This window comes from Mastigoproctus giganteus, chromosome 9 (genome assembly GCF_048544385.1).
Source record: "Mastigoproctus giganteus isolate SK-2022 chromosome 9, ASM4854438v1, whole genome shotgun sequence".
Classification (NCBI taxonomy): Eukaryota; Metazoa; Arthropoda; class Arachnida; order Uropygi; family Thelyphonidae; genus Mastigoproctus; species Mastigoproctus giganteus.
In genome coordinates, this window is record NC_143583.1 from 170,065,643 (window position 1) to 170,080,726 (window position 15,084).

Sequence of the window (15,084 nt, forward strand, 5' to 3'; positions counted from 1 at the left end):
CCTTGGTTTTCCAATAAATGTGCTAAGGCTGTTCAAGAGAAGAATGTTGCATATCGTAATTGGCTTGTTTCTAATTCTTCAGTTTCATTTTCTGCCTACACCAAAGCTTGCAACAATTGTAAAGCAATTATTAATCAGTCCAAACTAGAGTTTGAACAGGCTAAGAGTAGAAAACTTGCTTCTTGCCCTAATGGTAGCCGAGCATTCTGGTCTCTTGCCAAAGCTATTGGCTGCAACTTTTGCCCACCTCTGCTCCCACCTCTGTCCAAACCAGATGGTTCTGTTGTCACTTCAGCCAAGGATAAAGCTGACCTGCTAGCATCCCATTTTTCTTCCAACTCATGTATTAATGATCTTGGTAAAACACCTCCCACCATTCCCAACTTACTCCATTTAATGCCTCCTGTGGTCTTCCGTCAAAAGAATGTCAGAAGGATTTTGACGAATCTTGATGCTAAGAAAGCTCCAGGTCCCGATGGTATTTCTCCACTTGTTCTCAAAACCTATGCTCCTGAACTTACTCCTATTCTTTGCTGCTTTTTTTCATTTTCCTATTCCAAAGGTGTTTTTCCTGCTGCTTGTAAATTTGCTCATATCCAGCCAGTTCCTAAAAAGGGTGACAAATCCCTCCCATCCATCTTGTCTTATATCTCGCAAAAAGGATTCTTCTGCTCCTATACTTATCTTTAGTGACACTCCAATTTCTAGGCAAAATGATATATCTCTTTTGGGGATTACCCTGACTTCTAATCTCTCTCTTGGCACAAGCACATTACAAATATTGTTTCCTCTGCATCTAAAAAACTTGGTTTTCTCTTTCACTCTCGGCGTTACTTTTCTTCCAAACAGCTGCTCACTCTGTATAAATCGCAAATCCGCCCTGCCATGGAATATTGTTCCCACATCTGGGGTAGTGCCCCCAAAACCTCTCTCAGGCTTCTTGATTCCATTCAGAAGAGGGCATCTCTAACAGAGTCTCTCCACTCGCTGTCTCATAGACGTACTGTTTCTGCTGCATTCCTCTTCTACAGATACTTCCATAGGCACTGTTCTTCCGAATTGATTTCTATAATTCCCGCTCTCTCTCTTTCAGAACAGTCCGAACACATGCCGCCACCAGCCAACATCCGTTTACTGTCCAACTTCAAACTCACAGAACCAACGTTTCTTCTTCCTCGTTTATTCAATCAACTGCCGTTTTCTGGAACAACCTTCCTTCATACGTATTTCCTGAAAATTACAGTCTACAGAAGTTCAAGTCCAATGTCAACAAATATCTTCTTTCGTCTTCTCAACCTCCAACCCAAGCACGGTACTAAGTACTATAGGTTCTAATACCTCTCGTGTTTTGAGGTTTACATTAAAAAAAAAAAAAAAAACTTGGCTTCTTTTTTATTTCATTGTAATGCTTTAAGGCTCAGGCAACAAACTCTTTTTTATTTAAAATTCCCAATATCAATATCGATATTTATTTGCTGTAGGAAGAATATGTTCTGTTGAAATAATTCCATAAAAATACTGAGACAAAATTCCTCAAAAATACCATAGATATTTGGATAAAATTTTTTAAATGTATACGAAGTACATAATACAGAAAAAATCATCAATTATGTTTTTGCTTTGCCTCACTCAAATGCAGTGAGGGAGCAAGTATTTGGCTTAATGTTTAACACACCGAAAAAAGATAGAAATAAATAAGACCTAAAGAATGCTGAAGGAGAACTGTTGGTGAAAATCAATCACAATATGTTATGCAAAGAATTTTATGCATATGCACTAAAAAATGAAAAACTATTAAAGAAAATTCGCTCAAATGAAAAGTATTGCTAGGTAAATATTTTCTTCTTGATAAAATAAATCAGATTTATTGAATATGTATTGTAAACAATTATGTAAAACATTTGATGTTAATATTTATAAAAGTTTCCCTTAGTGTTTATAACTCTTGAAATAAAATTTTCTGAATTAAAAGAATTAAAGCACAGGCTATAATTTGGTTAATTTTATTAAAATGACTAATTTTGCATTCTACAAACTTGTAAAAATCAACAAAATATAAAAATAAAATATTTGTTATTAAAATTGTTCATTTGTTTTTTTGTTTTTTTAAGATATAATGCAAGTACCCCAAAACGAGGAATGAATACCCCAAACATAAGATGAGTGCAACGAGATCAAATTTTTAATCTGGTCACTCTACACTAGTGATGCTTCTTCTACGACTGACTTCAGAGTTTACACTAAGCAGTAACATGACAAAAGTTCCGTGATGTGATAATAATGTGTTTCTACCTTAAGTGGGCCTTTCTGCACATGACCTATCTCAACTGCATAAAGAAGACATTTCACACATTTTACTTGATTTTTTCTGCTTGATTTTCCTAAGAAAATGCAAAACATCAGGAAGGAGAAATCCAGAAAAATACTTACTTTGTCAACAAAGGGATGATCCATGAAGTCAGGGCCACCAATGCTGAGATTTAAAACATGAATCTTTTTTAAAATAGCATAATTGAAAGCATCTAGGAACCATGATGTATATGAAACCTGGAATCATTAAAATATATCTAGAATAGCTTTCAACATATAAAAATACATTATTTGTAAATCTTTCTCTGCTTACATTTCTGTCTAGACCAGTGGTAGTCAACTGCTTTTGTTTACATATCCCTTAATGCAATTTTGAAGACTCTTATACCCCTTAAAAAAATTGTAAAATGCCCTAATAAAACTTAGTATATTTTAAAGTAATGCTGAAACACCCTATACATATTTATTTTTATTTATTATATGAAAAGTAGTTATTTACATTAAAATACACCCTATTCATGACTATGAATTCTGGGGATGACTGCAACTCATATATATATATATATATATATATATATATATATATATGTTTGCCAAGTTATCAACACATGTATGCTGTTTCAAAATAAAATGCAATTTTAAAGGCATCTTTACTTGCTACTATAGTGATATAATAAAAATCCTTACTGATGTTCTGGCTCAAATATATCCTAATGTATGTTATACATCAGGACATATTTGAATTAAAACTTGTCTTCAATGCGAGTGATTTATCATTCTTTCTACTGTATTAGTGGTTTGTTATTTGGTGTACTGTATTAATAGTATAATCATTATTGCATTATACAATACTCATACTTGGCGCCTCCATAGCCAGGTGGGCAGGAGTCACAATGCGTAGCACACGCTTCTTGATTAGACCGGGGTTCGAGCCCGTGACCACCAAATACGGAGGATGTGGAAAGGTCAGGGAATGACCACCGCATATACCCAGAGCAATATGGCCTTAGTTGCTAATGCTCATAAAAACCAAATAACAAACAAACAATACTCAATGCATAATTAAGCTAGTGAACATATGCTCAAAAAAGAATTTCTGTGATTACTACCTTAAAATTATTCCATATAATTCTAACATGTTTACTCTCAATCTGCCCAGAAGATTATAATATGAAAATAAAAATGAAATATTGCACAATTTGTAATAAAAAATTAGGCAATTATTAATTATTACAAGACCAATAACCTTACATATAATTTTACAGAAAATCTGATAATCTGCTATCTTGAGTGCAAAAGTCAACAATGTTATAAGTAGAAAAGTCTGACAATTTAGCATCCATGAAATTGTTGCAATGTCAAATTTTCTTCTTTTTCTTCTTCTCATTAAGGCACGAACTTTCATCCAGTTAGTTTTAGTTTAGCAATGGCCACATGGTGCAAAGAAGTCTATGGCTTAGGCTGCACCAAAGTTATATGGATTGATGGGAAGATTGTCATGTGCTTTAATTTTTGCAACCAGCAAGAGTTACAGTGCCTAATTAAGGCAAAAGTCCTGTCATAAAAGGCAGAGCAAACTTTGCCTTCACAAGTTGCTCTGGGACATATTACTTTCAAACAAATTGCTCATTGTTTATTTACAACAGACCATCTAATATCCAATGAGGATGCAATGAGTCTTCAAACAGGTTTGTCAGAGCGGTTTTTTCTCTCTCTCTCTCTCTCTCTCTCTCTCTCTCTCTCTCTCTCTCTCTCTCTCTCTCTTTTTAATAGACGCTAGATTAACTATTTGATAATAATATAATATCAGGGAACTATCAGTTTAACAGTGTCAAATAACACAAGACAGGAAGCTTAATACAGTTTCATCCAAAAAATTAATAAAAAAAATAAAAAAACTTCCCAATTTAACTTTCCATCCTCTCCAATTGTTTGTCTACTTCTTCCTTGAATTTATTCAACGTATTCACTTACACAACAACAGATGGAAGCATGTTCTAGCAATCAACCACCCATTGGATGAAGGCAAACTTCCATACATCTATTCTGCAATCATTCTTCCTCAATATGAATTTATACCCCCCCCCACATAGGCTAAACAAGAGAAAGGATCCCATCAGTATTGCGTCTACTCAAGCCATTCAAAGCCTTAAACACCTCATTCAGATCACGTTTCAGGTGCCTAGTCTCCAGATACTGCAATTTACAGAATTGCAGTCTTTCTTGCTAAGAGCACTCTTTACCTGCAATTCACCAAATCTTGTTACCCTCCTCTGTACCCATTCCAGCAGCTCTATATCCTTCTTAAAATGAGGCCTCCAAACCTGTACACAGTACTCAGGATGTGGCCTGACCACTGCTTTAAACAATGGGATAATCACCTCCTTATCCCAGGCAGCAAAATTTCTGTATATCACTGACAAAACCCCAACATCCTGGCAGCCTATCTGTACTGCTCAGAGAATTTCATATCACACTGCACAATTAACTTTTCATTTTCCACTACTCTGAGTGTAGTACCACAAAGTTGATATGTTAAGCTGGTATTATTGCTACCCACTTGAAGTACTACCTTGTCGATGTTAAACCTCACCTGCCATTTTTCAGCACATCTGCCTAATTTTTCTAGATCTTGTTGTTGTTTGTTATTTTGGTTTTTAGGAGCATTAACAACTAAGGCCATATTGTTCCGGGGATATGCGGTGGTCATTCCCTGACCTTTCCGCATCCTCCGTATTTGGTGGTCACTAGCTTGAACAGCGGTCTAATCAAGAAGCGTGTGCTACGCACTGCTGCTCATGCCCACCTGGCTACAGAGGTGCCTCATCTTGTTACAGTAGCATACCTTCATTACTGTCATTAACCACCATGCCAACCTTTGCAGCATCTGCAAATTTAGTTATTAAAGCCAGATATACCATCATCAATATCATCCAAGTAAATGACATCAAAGTTTTTTTATAGAAATACAACAATGCACCCAACATTCAGCTCTTGAGGCTCAATACTGGGTGCAATAATAACATTAGTCCAAGAAGAACAATGCCCATGATAACCACTCCATCTTCTTCCACTCAACCATCCCTTTATCTATAGCAGTAACTTTCCCTTAATGACACATTGCTCCAATTTTCAGCAGTCTTTTATTTTTAACAGTATCAAAAGCTTTCCTGAAATCCAGGAAATCCAAGTATATGATATCAAAATTATTTTTTTAGAAAATCATTCAATAACAACAAAAGCCTTGCTAATGTATAAGTGAACAACCCACAAGTTCCAGTCAATATCTGGAAAGTTAAAATAACCCATTATAAGACATTCTGATTTAATTGCCCAATCTAGTTTTTTTTACAGTTGTTAAATGTTCACATCACAGTCATTCTGTCTATAACACAATCCTACTCTCATTTTTTCTTTCCCAGTGCTTAAATAACACCACCATTGCTTTGTTAACTGGATGCACCAAATAAGATTTTATGTGCTTCTTAAATAAGAATTATAACCCCACCCCTCCTATCTCTATACATTGTACTCACTATATTCAAATTCTGCATCATTATATATGAGTGACACCATGTCTCTCTTATCCCCACAATGTCTGCAGTACAGAGAAATGTTTAGAAAATTTTTCTAAACATTACCCTGTACTTGTTAAGCAAGTCCTCAGACCTCCTACTTTTAATGCCATTAGTGCAAACATGTACAACAACATCACCTTTTGTACCCTTTAAAGATATTTGCGCTGCAGCATCATCAATTTTTGCCCAAGCAGACATACCCTGGTCTTATTCCACCAATCTTTTTGCACAATATATTTGCAATTTCCCCCAACAATAGCTATCTCCTATGCAATCAGCACATTTTGTCTTGTGGTTGCCACTGTGTGCAAATGCGAGCTCTGGTTGGGGAAGCCAACTGAGAAATTGATGGGACCAACTTAATTCCTTCAAGTGGTAATCAATGGACACTGCTCTTCGTGGACTAATGTTATTAGTGGAGTCCCTCAGGGTTCAGTGTTGGGTCCATTATTGTTTTCTGTATTTATAAATGATATTGATGATGGTATATCAAGCTTAATGTCCAAGTTTTCAGATGATATGAAGGTTGGCAGGGTCGTTAATGACACTAATGACAGTATACACTGCTGCAACAGGATCTAGAAAAGTTGAGCAGATGGGCTGAGAAGTGGCAAATGAGGCAATGGTCAGGCCACACCTTGAGTACTGTATACAGGTCTGGAGGGCTCATTTTAAGAAGGATGTAGAGCTGTTGGAACGAGTACAGAGAAGAGCAACACAATTAGTGAACAGAACAAAGGGTTGCTGTTACAAAGAAAGGCTTAAGTTTTGAAAATTACAGTGTCTGGAGACTAGGCACCTGCGAGGTAATCTGATTGAGGTGTATAAAGCCTTGAATGGTTTGAGCATGCCCAATGCTGATGGGTTTCTTCCTCTTGCTCAGAATAATCACATGAGAGGACATAAATTCAAATTGAGGAAAGACGGTTGGTAGGATAGATGTCTATCCTACCAACATTTTGCCTTTAGCCAGCGGGTGGTTGATTGCTGGAACAAACTTCCATCTGTCGTTGTAGAAGTTGATAGCTTAAATAAATTCAAGGCAGAACTTGACAAACATTTGGAGTGAGGGTATGGGTGAAATAAGGGTTTGTTTTTTTTTTTTTTTTGGCTGATGCTTTATAAGCTTGCTTTCTTGCATCATATGCTATTGCTAAAAGGGCGTCCACCCTGTTCTTCAAGCTTTCATAAACACCCATCAAAATGCTGAGACGACCCCTAATATCCTCACAATCTTTACATCAACCACACACACACAAAGACGCCACCCCTTTGCTGTATCATGTCTCATTCCAGATAGATCAGCAACCATCAAACGATCAGTACATTTTATGACACCAAGATTCATAGGACGACCTGCCCCCTCAGTTCTCGTCTCAGCCACAGCACTACTTTGAGCCTTTAGCTTTACTGGTCTATTCTGAGGCATGATTTCTGTTCAAATTCAATTTAATTTAGAATTCTACATTAAAGAAATATATTTAAATTCAGTAATAACACTTTTCACCAGCTATGCAGCAATAATACATATTTCATTATCAAGTTTACATTATATGTATTCCTTTATGGAGTTTACATTATATGTATTACATTACTGTGTTTATGCTTATACTATTACACTTGTAAAGTTATGTTAATATCTAATATAATAACAATTTAATAACTAATAAAATTATCTATTAATGCCAACCTATGTGATTCAAACATTTGTGGTACCTATTTATCACATTTAACACACTAGAATTCCCCTACCACGCACTACAGTACAAAGTTCCAAGATATGATATTCACAACAAATCAGCAATTCAAGGGTTCTACATATACGAGGGGGGTATCAAAAAGTTCGTACCCTGACCTAGATAAAAAATCAGTAGGAACATGTCGTTTTTAATATAAGTTATCTACATATTCAATAACTAAAATGTGAAATAAATTTCATTCCCGTATGTGATCGTACACCAGAGGTGGAGCCCAGAATCTGAGAAAGGATGCTATGGCAAAGTGGAATATTGAGCAGTGATCAAGTCCTGCATTTTCAGGGCAACAAAGATCAGAAAATTGATGAAGAAATGAAAGCTGTGTATGGGCAGAATTTTCCATCCTATGATGCTGTAAAAAAGTGGAAATGGCTGCGGTCATACAAGTGTCTTTGACAAGCCAAGAGAAGGAAGGCCATCAACATTCTCAAGCAGTGAGATAATTGCAAGGGTTGAGCAGCTGTTGCTGAGTGACAAACATGTGACAATTCATTTCATTTCATCACAAATGCAGTGGGAACTAGTTATGGGTCTGCCCACAGTATTTTACATGACCATCTGCATACGTCTAAGGTCTCCGCACGATAGGTTCCAAGATTGCTGATGCCTTTGCAGAAGCAATGTCGAATGCAATGTTCTCGCCAACTATTGGATTTGTGTAATACGGATGTTGAGAACTTTTTGCTGACCTAGCAACATCAGACTTCTTGTTTCGAGAAATGAAGAAAGCATTGCGTGCACGGCACTTTGATTTGTCTCGTGAAGTCATCAATGAAGTGGAATCGTGGTTTCAGGCAAAAAGTGTGGACTTCTATGATCAAGGCATTAAACAACTGATCCACAGATGGGAGAAATGTATTACTATACATGGAGAGTACATAGTAAAGGATTAAAGTACCTCTGAAGTTTCACCTTTCTAGGGTTATTAGTTCTAGATAAGGGTACGAACTTTTTGATAACCCATCGTATTAAGTACTCACAAAATCTCTACCTAATTTAAAAATAACCTAATGAAAGTGACTAGATCTATAAAGATATTTGTATAATATAATTTAATATAATTAGGTCAATAAAATGGAAAAGTTTTTCAAAAACTTTCTGTTCCATGCAGCTGAAAATTCTTCAACTAGTACATGGATATTCTTGAACCAAGGAAAAGTTTGTTCTGTTGTGTTTTCAATAATATCATTGCATTAACTAGGCAGTGCAAATCTTGCTGGCCACATAATAAACACAGGAAAAGACAAGACAACCTTTGCAACTACATATAATTTTAACAAGGCCAAATAGCATTACTTATTTTATAATTGTGAATTCTATTTAATGATTGTGAATCTCTAGCTGACTATGTATAGTTAATTTTTGCTTGTGTCAAATATTAGCATTAGTAGAGGCATATGACGCAAGAAAGCAAGCTTATGCAGCATCAGCCAAAAAAAAAAACCCATCCCATTTCATCCCTCCATTCGTTCCAAATGCCTGTCCAGCTCAGCCTTAAATTTATTTAGGCTATTAGCTTCCACAACGAAAGATGGAAGTCTGTTCCAACAATCAACACATCTATTCCACACAAATTTCCACATATCTATTCTACAACTATCTTTCCTCAATTTGAAACTGTGATACTCCCTCAGGTTCTTAGTCTGAGCAAGACGAAGAATCCCATCAGCATTCAGCCTGCTCAACCCATTCAAGGCCTTATACACCTCAATCAGATCACTCCACAGGTGCCTACTCTCCAGGCACTGCAATTTACAGAACTTAAGCCTTTCTTGGTAAGAGCACCCCCTTTGTTGCCCTCACCAATCTTGTTGCCCTTCTTTGTACTCATTCTGGCAACTCTACATCCTTCCTAAAATGTGGCCTCCAGACCTGTACACATTACTGTAGGTGTGGCCTGACCATTTCCTTGTATAACGGGATTATCACCTCCTTGCTAGCAAAATTCCTATATATCATTGACAAGACTCCATGACCTGCCCTGGCAGCTCGTCTGCACTGCTCAGCGAACTTCATATTTGGCTGCACAATTACCCCCAGGTCGTTTTCACTTTCCACTTCCCTGAGTGTAGTACCGCCCAGTTGGTACTTTTCTCTTCGGTTATTGCAACCCATACGCAGTACAGTTACTCCTCGTATAGCACGATAGTTGTGTTCCTAGAAACCCTCGTGCAATGCAAAATCGTGCAATATAAACAACTGGCCCTATGGGAAAAATAGGGTTAGGTGCCGACCTAACCCTGTTTATTATGACCTAACGTAATAAAATACTTACGTATTTTATACGTAATAAAATATTGCTACTGCTTTTGCTTCTATCGTAAGCAAACTTGTTTTTTGTTTGATTTTATATTCAAACAGATGACAGCCGTTCCATCTCTTCCAATTCTTTGTGTGTCTTAATCTAATGGATTTTAATTACACTTTGAGTTGTTCCTGCTATCAAAGTTGTTTTTATATTCTCGCAATTCTTTGTAATTCTCGGCGTTGCCTAATTTAGATCTGTAGCACGTGCAATATCACATGGTCTTTCATTTCGCTGAAAGCGTTTCACAATTTCATATTTTTTCTCTATCGACAGAGACGGACTGGCCATTAGCCTTACCGGGGAAACCCCGGTAGCCGGTGTGATTTTGGCCATAAACACTAGTTTGAGGCCACCATAAATTTTCCCAGGTAAGAAATTTTGACCCAGTCCGCCTATGTTTATCGATATTGCTTTTCTTTTTCTCTCTGAATCTGCAGTGTCTTCACCACGACGCTTCCCTTTCACACCTTAAGTATTTTACTCATTTTTAGCGAATAAAGCACAATAACAAAACGAGGAGGCACGCTTGATGTACATAAACAAAGTTTCGTGCATGTAGCAACTGAATAAACCACACCATAAAGGCAGAGATACATTATTAACACCTCACATTTTACTAAAGCACAGTTCTAGGGGGTTACTACCATAAAACAATAAAAACAATTTCCAGTTGCGTTCCTGATAGTGGAATGTGTTATAAACTGGTAGTAAACTAGATCATAGTCTAATTGCATTTGTGATTATACTGATAGCTGGAATTGTGTTGGTTTTTGTGTTTCCCCTTCACTGATATAAAACGCATAAATACATTTTCAGAATCTTCTCTTCATTCCTATCGTGTTGCGTTCAGTTGGGATGATTCCGCGTTCGACTTCCATTTCTTGTAAATACAAAGGCAAATCATGCATAAGCGAATTCGGTTCGTGTTATATAAGATATCGTTCACCTATTTATGAATCGTATATGATCGAATTCGTGTAGTGTAAACACGTGTTATACGAGGACTGACTATATTTTGCATTTGTCAATGTTAAACTTCAATTGCCACTTCACAGCCCATTTTCCCAACTTATCTAGATCCAGCTGGAGTAGCATACTGTCATTACTGTCATTAACAACCCTGCCAACCTTTGTATCATCTGCAAACTTGGACATTAAACCTGATATACCTACATCAATATCATTTATAAATATGCAAAACAACAATAGATCCAACACCGAACCCTGGGGAACTCCATTAATAACATTTGTGCACAAAGAGCATCCATTGATTACCACTCTCTGTTGTGTCCCATTCAACCATCCCTTTATCCATTGTAGCAGCTTATCCTTGATGCCTTACCTCTCCAATTTGTACAATTGTCTTCCATGTGCAACAGTATCAAAAGCTTTCCTAAAATCCAAGTATATGATATCAAAATTATTTTTGGCATTCAGTTCCTTTGTGACCACATCATAGTAACCAATCAAAGGGGTCAGACAAGACCTCCCCCTTTGACAAACCCATGCTGTGTCTTAACTATTAATGCTGTCTTGTATAGATGATCCTGCAATGCTTCTTTAACCAGTGGTGATTCCATTATTTTCCCCAGAACACAAGTTAAACTAACAGGTCTGTAGTTACTTGTGTCACCTTTTGAACCTTCTTTGTGATTGGTGATATATTTTCACACCTCCAGTCCATAGGGACCGCCCCGAGTCCAAGGAAGCTCTCATAATTATGGCTAACGGTTTGCTTACTTCCTTTGCAGCCTCCTTTAATATAACTGGATAGATCCCGTCCACCCCAGGTGCTTTCCTTATTTTTGACTTCAACAATTTCTCCTCCACTTTGCTCTCAGTTATTAAAAAATCATTAGCTCCCTGTTAGCGTTTAATAAACCTCTGGCACAATAGTCAATAGTCAGAGATGTCATTCATAAGTCATTCATTAATAGTGATTTAGTCATTCATTGTCAATAGTCAAAATAGTCATTCATTTTATCAGCTACCTGAGCATGATCATCAATAGTCTACCCATCTATGTTAAGTGGTCCAATCTGATTCATCCCTTTCCTTCTAGAGTTTACATAAGTAAATAACTCCTTGCTGTTTTTCTTTGCATCCTTTGCCAAAGATTTCTCATAATCTGCCTTCACCTGCCTAACCTTCTTTGTGATTTTATTACAGACTAGTTTATACCTGCCATAGGTTTTTGTGTCAACTGATACTTTATATGCATCGCCTGATACTTTATATTTTGTGTCGCCTGATACTTTATATTCATCCCATACATTCTTCTTCTCTGCCATTAGCCTCATTAATTCATCTGACATCCATTTAGGCCTTGAACAGTATTTCTTATGGAATGAAAAGCCTAGTAGCCTCCAAAATTAAGTCCCTGAAGGCTTCCCATTTAGAATTCAACATTGGTAACATCATCAGTTAATCCCACTGTACAGAATTTAAAAACTGTCTGAGACCTCTGTAGTCACCTTTACGAAAGCAAAAGCCCTTCCCTTTAGCTTTGATGGTAGTTTCTTTTTTAAGTAATTCCCACATCAGTACATTGTGATCAGTCACCCAGTGGTTCCTTTATCTGCAGATTCTTAATGCATGAAGAATCACTACTGAGAATCAGATCAAGAGTATTACTCTCTCTGGTTGCCTCTCGAACATATTGCTGTAGAAAACAGACATCCAATAAATCCACAAAAGTCTTGCTAGTGTGCGAGTAACCAACCCACAAGTTCCAGTCAATATCTGGAAAGTTAAAATCTCCCATTATAAGAAATTCTGATTTACTGGCCCACTCTATTTCTCTGCACAACTGCTCATTATACTCATCAGCTTCATTAGGCCTATAACACACACCTACTCTCATTTTTCCTTTCCCAGTGCTTATTTCACACCAAACAGACTCAACACTGCATTTTCCACCAGCATCATTGGATGCACTTCCTTAGATTTTATGTGTTTCTTAACTAACAGCATAACCCCTCCTCCCTTCCTATACACATTGTACTCCCCAAATTCCAACTCTGCACTGCCTATATCTGTGTGACACCACGTCTGTGATATCCCAACAATATCTGCCTTTGATGTCTTGACTAGCACTTCAAGCTCATCAAATTTATTAACTATACTCCTAGCATTGGTGTCCCTGCAAGTATACAGGCACCTGTTCCTGCTCTTAGCCACCCTAACACAGCCCCATGTATTTACTTGTTTGACTATGACTCCCAGCATCCTGGAAAAATCCATTACCTTGCTTTCCAGTCTGCTGCCCATTCCAATAAAAGCAATGCAAAAATCACTTTTTCCTCTGCCTGCAGCCACTTTAAGTCTTTTAACCTTTTAAGTCTGTGTACCCCCCCCCCCACAGGCGCCTCCGAGAGCCAGGTGGGCAGGAGCAGCAGGGCATAGCACACGCTTCTTGATTAGACCGGGGTTTGAGCCCGTGACCACCAAATACGGAGAATGCGGAAAGGTCAGGGAATGACCACCACATATCCCCGGAGCAATATGGCCTCAGTTGCTAATGCTCCTAAAAAAAAATAACAAATAACAACCCCCCCCCCACTAGCAGTTTTCCAACCTACCTAACACTGCCTTGATAGCATCAGCAAATATTCTTGCACCCTTTCTATTTAAGTGTATCCCATCCCTATAGAAGCAGTCTCTCCTGTCAACAAGCACAGACCAGGCTGCAAAAAATTCTAACCCTTGAGCCTTGAACTGGTCGTAGTCTGCAAAATGGGTTCCACAGAGTGCATCCTTCAGCGGGAAGGATAGGTGATAATCAGAAGGAGCAACAGTGCACTCCGTTTTGCAATGGCCTCTAACATGCATAGACTGGTGTGGGGTCATGCTCTGTCACGGAGAAAAACCTCATTAAGGTTTTTGTCCAGTCAAACGCTACATATGCGGGCTTTCAACTTTTTAAATGTTACCACATATCGATTTGGGTTGAGTGTGGTGCCATTTTCCAAGAAGTCCACAAGTTAGACCACATCTTTGTCTCAAAATACTGTCGCCATGTCTTTACCAACATAAGGTGGTCTTTTGAATTTCCTCTTGCATGATGAATTTTGATGGTGCCATTCCATCGACTGTCTCTTCATTTCAAGGTGATAATGGTGGACCCAGGTTCCATCACCTGTGACTATGCTTGGGGAAAAAAAAACTCTCCTTCACTCTCGTAGCACTAGAGAAGTTCCGTATTCTGTACAGACGACTTTCTCGGTTGTTGTTGTTTGGTTTTTAGGAGAATTAGCAACTAAGGCGATATTGCTCTGGGAATATGCGGTGGTCATTCCTTGACCTTTCTGCATCCTCCGTATTTGGTGGTGACGGGCTCGAACCCCGGTCTAATCAAGAAGCATGTGCTACGCACTGCTGATCCTTCCCATCTGGCTACGGAGGTGCCTGACTTTCTCGGCTTCTTTGTGCTTATGTGTCAGCATTTTCAGGACCCACCAGGCAAAAACCCTGTTGTAGCCTACTTTTATGCTTGTTATCAGAGCAGGCTTCGCTATACCTACTGTATCACACAATTCGCATGTTGTCATGCGACAGTCCTCTTTGATCAGCACATCGATCCTGCTCTTGATGTCTGTTGTCACTGGCTGGCCGCTTCGGGGCTTGTCAACAATGTCACTTTCCTGACCGCAGTTATAACCAACTTGAGTGGAGCCCTTAAAACAACAAAAATCAAATCGATTAGGAAAACCAGAAATAGCGGCATAATAATCAAAACAGAGACCAAGGAAGATGCAGCCCACATGCTGACTAATACAAGAATCAAATCACTAGGACTGGTAGCTGACACACCCAGAAAGAGAGGACCCTCAATCATCATTTATGTCGACAGAGAACTCACACCAGACAAACTCAAGGAAGAACTTTTTGCAGAACCATTTCCCAGACCATGAAGCAGAAACACTAGTCTTTCCAAAATATAAGATGAAAACTACAAGTGGAAATGCCACAAACTGAATTGTAGAGCTGCCCCTTCATAATGGCCCGTAATTAGCAATCAAAATAGGATATACATATAATGGAGACGCCACTGCTTCAGAGAGCATGTGGCAGTCACCAAATGTTTTTAGCATTGCCATTTTGCCACACTATGCACACATGCGCTCAGGCC

General features: G+C 38.0%; 1 protein-coding gene across 3 annotated transcripts in view; it reads right to left on the bottom strand.

The window, feature by feature from the left end:
* S1P (membrane-bound transcription factor site-1 protease) overlaps positions 1–15,084 on the bottom strand; it is a 680,544-nt gene that overhangs the window by 452,423 nt on the left and 213,037 nt on the right. For all 3 annotated transcript variants that reach the window (XM_090381734.1, XM_090381736.1, XM_090381735.1), the window contains exon 9: positions 2,431–2,547. In XM_090381734.1, the coding sequence (XP_090237860.1) occupies positions 2,431–2,547 (117 nt within the window). The remainder of the gene's footprint in view (positions 1–2,430; positions 2,548–15,084) is intronic.